Raw genomic sequence first — 8,033 nt, 5'->3', positions numbered from 1 at the left:
ATCATGGAATAAATGAAACCTTTTCTTGATAGGAGAATTTTCCAAAGATTCCATACGTTTYGTTTGGGTCAATCTTTAGAATTGAAAAATGAAGATTTTGAGATTTAATTCTTAATTTTAGATAAATTTTAAAGAATCTGTCATAAATACTCTTAATTGCTTTTATTATCATTCAGTTCCACAATAGGAAACCCCGTTTTTTTTCTTGATATGAGAAATTTCCAAGAATTTCCACACGTGTCGTCTCTAGACTTAGCTCAATTATGCGTTTAAGTTTCAATGACCCCCCGCACATCAATTATTATCCTTTGAGAACAAAAGGGAAAATAAAATCAAGGTCACTGGTCCCTGCAATTCTTTAGACAAATAATTACATAATATGGATGTGTTATTAATCATGAATCATATTTATAATGAATATATTATAATATTCATGTGGATGGTTCTTAAACCTAATCAATAATAGCTATATATATATATATATATATAGAGAGAGAGAGAGAGAGTGAGTGCACGCTAAGATCGTTTGTTAATCATAAAAAAATATTAACTATACAAATCTTTAAGACCAATGACAAGTCATTTTTATTTTAGATTTGTCTATCACCATACAATTAATAGTGAAAATATATTGGTAGTTTTCTTTTTTGTCTTACTTACATTATGGGTTGTTACAAAAACTTCCCATGATTCTAGCTAAATTATTTATGTTCAATTTTTTTTCTAGATTGTTGGTGGGATTTGGTGTTTTAATAGAGTAAAAAACTTGGATGGTCATATTTAACATATATGTAATCGATATCATTCTTCATATCAAATAGTTCGATTTGATTATTGAACAATAGTAATGGTTGAACTAAATTTCATTGTTCATACGTGAACATATTTTCATAAGGGTACAATGCTAATTGTTTATTAACATATGAAAAGATATAACAACTAAGTGAACTTTTGTGAACATATATAAACATCCAAACACACTGTTCAAAAGTGAATTCATGTCCACAAGTGAATATATTGTTCATAATTGTTCACAATAAACCTATGTTCAATTGGGGGTGGGGGTGGGGGTGGGGGTGGGGGTGGGGAGATGCTCATGTATTTTTGATTTTTTTTTTCCAATAATACCCTTGTTTGTATATGTTCATCCTAGGCCGAAGACTTTATCTAAATTACAATCACATTAAAATGAATGAAGACATTAAAATTATTAATAATATCCATTTTAAGGCAAATTAAAGGAAACTAGATCAACTTAAAATAGGGACATGCATGTGATATAATACACTAGCGATTCTAGACTGTTAACATCCATAAAAAATCACCCTTTTTTCTACAAAGATGATCGTAGTTTAGTAGATGCGTGCTTTTATTCTTATTGGTACGAAGGAAATTTATGGTTTATAGTTAATATTTATATGAATTTAAGGTTTAAAAGGGAAGAAACCCAATTAAGTTGAACTTTTCAATCGTTACAAGACTGAAGTGGAATATAAAGTCTATATATCAATGTCGAATTTAAAATATATGAGATTCGATATTAAAAATAAAGAAATTATAAAACTCTCTTCTTCAAGGACATGTGGACATGGAGCAACGACGTCGACATATCAATCAATCAGTTTAAATACTTCATCTATAATGAAACAAATGAAAGTTTCTTTTGATGGAAGAATTTTCTAAAGATTCGATACGTTTCTTTTGGGTCAGTCTTTGCTAAATTACGAGGCGAGTCTGGCTCATGAGAAGGAAAGGAAAATGAAACGATACAAAATGAAAAATGAAATCTTGATCACCTGTCCTTTCTTGGAACCAGTGATGAAATTTCTTTCTAACTCGAACTATTCCAATATTATTCGTTTGTCTTTTAATAAACTAGAATTATTCTCGTGCAATGCATCTCGATTTTGAAGTTGAGAACTCAGGGTTGAGTTAGTTTCATGAAATTCAAGCTTGGAGCTATAAGAAGACGAAATCGGCCTTTTAAATGTATTATCCAAATGAAATCGGCCTTTTAAAGAAGACGCAAGATTGCGTCTTAGGCCTAAACCCAATTATTTATAGCTGAAATATATTGTTTCAACTTTCAATAGAATTTTTAAGTTTTTTGGTTTATTTCGTGAGACTTTTCGGTTTTTTGAAGTAATTTTGAGAGACTTCTTCGTCTTTTTGGTTGATTTCAAGGGATTTTTTTGGTTTTTTGGTTAACGTCCCTTCTATATTCTAATATCTTGAAGCACCCCTTAACATTTAGCGAGTACATCTTATATATATACAAAAAAAAAATCTACTTGCAAAAATCAGTTTAACAAATATACAGATACTTTTTTATGCGTTGAAGCTTTCAAGTTTCAACGGCCTCCACACATTAATTATTTGGCCCTTCACAAGGAAATTAAGGGAAAATAAAATCAGTATCTCGACACATCAATCACTCATCCCTACCACTTGTAAGCAAATAACTCTCCGGGTTGGCTTCTGATCCGATTAACATTAATGAAATACACCGAGATGTGCCAGAATAGTTCCTTTCTAAATGTGGCACGTAAGATTAAAATTGATTAAAGGTCCAAATATCTTCTTATGTTTTTCATCATAATTTCTCTTCTCATACGATCATTCATGTATGTGTGTATATATAAGTGTATATATATATATATATATATATATATGTATATATATATATATGTATATATATATAGAGAGAGAGAGAGAGAGGCTTTCTTTTAAGAATTGTTTGGAATATCCAATTTAAACCACAAAAAATAAGTTGAAATAGTAAATTTAATTTTAAATTAGGGGTTGATATCCTCACACCTTTCCCTCACTCTCACCCTCACATACTCACCCCCTACACAATCTCACCCCCCTCACATGCACCGATAGGAGGGGGTGGACTTAGAAAAACCCTTAAATTAAAACATTTATCCTCTCTCCTATTTCCTAATTTCTCTCCCATATATTCTCTCTCCTCGTTTCATAAAATGCACGAATACACATAATTAAATATGAATTTAAGATAGAACATATTGTAAACATTTTTTTATAAATACTATTATAATTTGTGAACAGATATACGAGATTTGGTATCATTTTCGAACATATCATGAAGACAGAACAAATACAAACATACCTGAAGATAATGTGAACCTTGTGTTGTGAACATCGTAGTAAAAATTTATTAAGATTGTTTATATTATATTCACAATGTGTATGTTATATATATATATATATATATATATATATATATACACACACACACACACACACGTGTGTGGGGGTCAAGTTTAAGAGAAAACGCTAAATAAATGAAAATTTGGAAAACTACGGAAAAAAACAGATGAAAAAGTATATCAATAGGGATATCATTTTAACGAGAAAAATATGATCGTTATTTTGGTGTAATTTATTTCACTCGAATTTTGTTTATTTTTCGTCATTTTCAAACAAAAAATAGGGGGTTAGAGGGTTTTTTCTCTCTATATATATGTTCCAACTTCATCTTTCTTAGATTCCTCCTCTATATTTATATATATCAAACATCGGTTACCACGTGTTCTACCAAATTAAGCTATATAAAACTTCATTTTCACTTGTCTTACAAGATGAAATCTACTGCTCAAGCCATGCCATGGGTAGGGCTATATGTTGCTGTAGCATCTCTCATTTGCACTCTTGCCATGGCTGCCGATGTCTTCCAAGGTTTTCGGCAAGGCAAACTCTGGTTTCCATGCAAATTTTTCACCCTCAATGCAGCTTCCATCACATTGATTGCAATAGCAATGAAGTTACCGGTGGATCTAACAACTAACATGTCCGACGATGATGCTTTCATCAACGAAAATTGCAAGGAAAGGTCAATCAGCGTCTATTTCTTGTTGACCATGTTAGCTAACTTTCTGCCTTCTTTAGGGGGCATGGATGACAAGGAACTTTTCACCAACATCATAGCCCTAACTATTCTCATCATCACCATTATTGTAAATATGTCCATTCAATTAGCTGCTAGTCATCATAATCGTGAAGTATACGTGATACAAATGTCTATCATGACATTTTTCCTTTTATGGCCATTTTGGGTAGCTTTTACAGTTCCAGCATCTAGAAGAGTTATACAACACCAGTACCAGGAGTTGCACAGATCGGTTTTAGATTGTCAAGAGATAAAGTTCTCGTCCAAGGAACTCACACATCATGTTAAAAAGTACTGGATGATTGCGGAAACCGGTAACCCCCAATTTGTGCTAGCTTCTTCACCCTTCTGTTCTGCTTCTGGCTTGGTATGCTCTATAATTGCTGCACAATCTATTTTGAGCTTGATAGGGATGTTGGAATATACACCACATTTTTGGGATGGAAAATCAGATTATAAGTGGTCAATCAATGTAATTCTTACCATACAATATGTTCGGATGGTAGTAGGTAGCATTGCACCAACTTTTAGATGCATCACTACTACCACTTATTTCAACCTCTCCAAAGAGTGGAGCATCAATCATATAAACATGTTTAGAGTCGAGAAACATTGGACCCAAAGGCTTCGGCACTGGAAACGCAACCATTATACTTCACATATCCCAGGCCGCCATTGCAAAAAAGTTTTCAATCATGTCAAAAACATGATTTTGAACCTTTGTATAGCACTTCAGATGACGCTTGTGGTTATATGTAAAACGATATGTCTCGTTCCCACATGCATCATGCTCTTATTCTGTTCTTGTTGCCATTTCTGCAACTCATTGTTGAAAAGGTTTAGAGAGGAACCAAATGCATCCAACAACAATGCAAGATCAGAGATTAAAGAGTATATTGGTTATGCTCTGCAAATTGAAGAGGAGGCAAAGCTTTCAAAGAGAATGTTGAAGAATATGCTGAAATCTATAACTAAACTTCTCTACCAATCTGAAAAGAAACAACCAAGAAATCTTGTGAAGTTTCTAGAGAAGCCTACAGGATTCAACGGAGTAGCAGAGTTCGATAATGACCAAGTCCCACCTTTACATCCGGAAGAAACCAACAATTGTTGGAGCCTAATAGCAATAACATTAACAGCCGTTGCCCTTGCACTTCCTAACATTGAAAATGGCCAAGTCAAGGGGTTACTTGCTAGCATGAGCGAAGGCCTCCAATTTGTTACACATATTGAGGAAACCCTCGATGCAAATGGTGACTTGGTAAAGGCTAGAAAAACAGCTAGACGTGTATGGACTGAAGTCGAAGTCTATTGCAGTTGGCTACATATTGATCTTCAAATGAAGGCTCATAAAGGAAAAATGTCGCAGGAGATTCTTCAATGGTTGAGTGATGAAGCAATACAGATTGTGATACAGTTCAAGCAAAAAAAAAAAGGCAAGTGTAGATGAGTCATTTCATAAATTCATTGCTGCCAGTTCGATGTACAGAATCAGCCAAACCATACTGCTCCATTGCAATGAACAAGAAGATTGGCCAACAGATGTGGAACTTTTTGAGTGGATTACAACTATAATCGCAGATCTACTATGCGCTTGCTTTACCAACTTACCACGAGTCATAACTCTGAAGTGTCATCACGATGCAATAGAGAAAAGGGAAGAGAGCATCCGAACTGCAGCTCAGCTTCTTGGTAAATCCAAAACGATTCTAAATATCCTCGAAGGACGCCAACTTCCAGACTTGGATCAGGAGTCAATGGCATACATTGACAAGTGGCAGGCACTACCAAAGAGTCAGGTACCAAATGGTCGTGCTTCATCAGCAGGGATTCAGTCGGCTTCTTCAAGTTCTAATAAATCGGTCACAATAGCTATTACGTAACGATATTAGAGTTCGTTTAGAGGGTATTTTGGTAATTTGTTCCATTTTCTTTTTGTAAGTTCTCGGTCGTTCCTGTACCATATGTTGGGTTGGTTGTTCCAGATGGTGAATGAAATCATTTACACTATTTCTCGCTCATATACTTCTCTCTCAAACTTGTGTCTATCATATATGTGTGTGGATCTATTGTATACTTTAGAAATCCATTAAAGGCTTCTCATAATTAGCATATATATCATAATAACACTACCTGTATAACATTTTCGCTTAATACATTCCATTCTGTACATGACCGCCTAAACCATTGTGGAATTGAAAAYGATTTATATGGAAATTTGTGACAGGGTAACCACAGTGATCTTAACAAACAGGAAATCCAAACTCCTATTAAACATACAAGAAATTCTTAGCATATAGCAAACAAAACCGTTGCGTTAAGTATAATACTATACATGATAAATAAATACCTAATATTGATTTGGCACCAACTACATCTATTGAGAATAAAGTCGCAAAAGAGAAGCAAATATTTCCATCAAAATGAAACAATCAAGCAATGCAGCCTAGAAGCAAGTAAAAGGATCCGAAGAACTTATATAGACACTGACCTAATGACAACAATAATGAATCTTCACATGTTACCTTGTCTTTGACTTCGAGGCTTCGTTCATGCTTGCAAGCTGAATCTAAAAAGTGGGATTGATTCAATAACGAAGATGCTCGAAGATTAACTGTACAGAAATATAACCTTCCTTGACGAAAGTCTGCTTATTTTGTAGCCAACGTAGATGGACAACTGAAGAGCAGAATCTTTAAAAATAGTGAACATAAGCAGAGCTATGCAGGTTTACTACGCTGGTGATTTGTGGAAAAACCCAGTAATCGTGGCCAATTTTTAAAGGAATTATCATAGTTTCTTTGGCAAGTTGTAGGTCTTCTTGAGGAATTTCGAAGACGCATCATCGTTTCGATAGCACAAAACACGAAGAAGCGTGTTTGGATCAGATGGACTCCACTGACCTGAAGTTGCAGGTAATGGGAGTCTGGATTTGGCAGATGAACCGTATGCCTCTAGAGTCAAACGTCTGAACCGCTCAATAATGGTCTCTGTATCTGTTCGCAGAAGTGGAAGAACATCTCTCGCTGTAGCTGAAAACTTGTTGATTACGTCCATTGGCAACCCATCGCCATTTGCCCAGAAGAGATCTTTAAGGGACTTAAAGTCATCTTCAATTATTTGTGAATCTTGTCGAGTAAAAGAACGAGATGGTCCGCCAGCAAGCAATACCAACAAAAACCCTTCAAAAGATGCTTTCATTATTTCAGCAACTAAACGTGTTCGGACTCTTTCATTCACAGTTTCTGCAATAACCATCAAGTTCTGTTCTAGCTCCTGAAGGAAAGATTCAATTGTGGAAGATGATAGCTCACCAACATAAAGACCGTCCCAGAGAGAATGGCTAAGATCATGGAAGACAATCTTGTAAGCCATAGCCTCACATAGTTGTTGAATCCCTTCTAAACAAGCAGCCGGGGTGAGCTCAAATTTCTTTCCCAAACCATTTGAGAAGTCCTCAACATGAGCGGATTCTGAGTTCCGCAAAAGGGTTAGGATTCTCTTCTCTAAAACCTCCAGTTCCGTACGGATGCGTTGCAGAGTATTTATACGTACACATATCTGCGGTACTCCAAAAGCATTATTATTCCCATTCGTTGTTGCAACCTGAGAGTTCCGTCTCTGTAAATTGGCTGGTTTCTCTTTCTTCTTAAAAACACCATGAAATTTTGTCTCTGTTGCACATCTGGTCAATGCGGGCATCGTGGGAATGAATGTATTTCTTGATCCTGCACATCAAATAAGTAAACAATGAACATTCAAGATTTCAAGGATAAACCTGAAATGTGGATTAAGCCACACTGTTGAGAATGAAATATTACCACAGCCTGATTTAGCCTTGCTTGTGTAATACTGAAGACATCTATCCAGGCCAACAATTAAATCAGGCAACAATGCTGGATGCATGGGAATCGGCAGCTGAAAGAAGGCATCCAAAGTTTCATCTATAATACGCAATACTTCAACAGCCGAGGGAGCATATCCTTCTTGATTAGCTCGTGGATTCCACACCTATTATTGGGAACTGTTAGCTGTTGACATACCATAAAATACATAACAAACCGGGCGGTTATGAACAAAAAAGCAAACGGAGACTACTTATAAACAATAAAGAAGACGG

At 35.2% G+C, this 8,033-nt stretch overlaps 2 protein-coding genes across 2 annotated transcripts in view; one reads left to right on the top strand and one right to left on the bottom strand.

Annotated features, from left to right (window-relative positions):
- Positions 1-3,605: 3,605 nt before the first annotated feature.
- Positions 3,606-5,796, top strand: LOC112520188. Its single transcript, XM_025128487.1, has 2 exons — positions 3,606-5,349; positions 5,495-5,796. The coding sequence occupies exons 1-2, from the start codon at positions 3,606-3,608 to the stop codon at positions 5,794-5,796; spliced, it is 2,046 nt and encodes a 681-aa protein (XP_024984255.1).
- Positions 5,797-6,156: 360 nt separating this feature from the next.
- LOC112519547 (protein unc-13 homolog) overlaps positions 6,157-8,033 on the bottom strand; it is a 6,334-nt gene continuing 4,457 nt past the window's right edge. The window contains exons 4-5 of the mRNA XM_025127740.1: positions 7,735-7,924; positions 6,157-7,641 (exon numbers count right to left, since the gene is read on the bottom strand). Coding sequence (XP_024983508.1) covers positions 6,704-7,641; positions 7,735-7,924 — 1,128 coding nt within the window. The 3' untranslated portion in view covers positions 6,157-6,703. The remainder of the gene's footprint in view (positions 7,642-7,734; positions 7,925-8,033) is intronic.

The sequence above is a fragment of the Cynara cardunculus genome (genome assembly GCF_001531365.2).
Source record: "Cynara cardunculus var. scolymus isolate 2C chromosome LG 10, CcrdV1, whole genome shotgun sequence".
NCBI lineage: Eukaryota > Viridiplantae > Streptophyta > Magnoliopsida > Asterales > Asteraceae > Cynara > Cynara cardunculus.
This window is presented reverse-complemented; position numbering and strand designations above follow the sequence as displayed.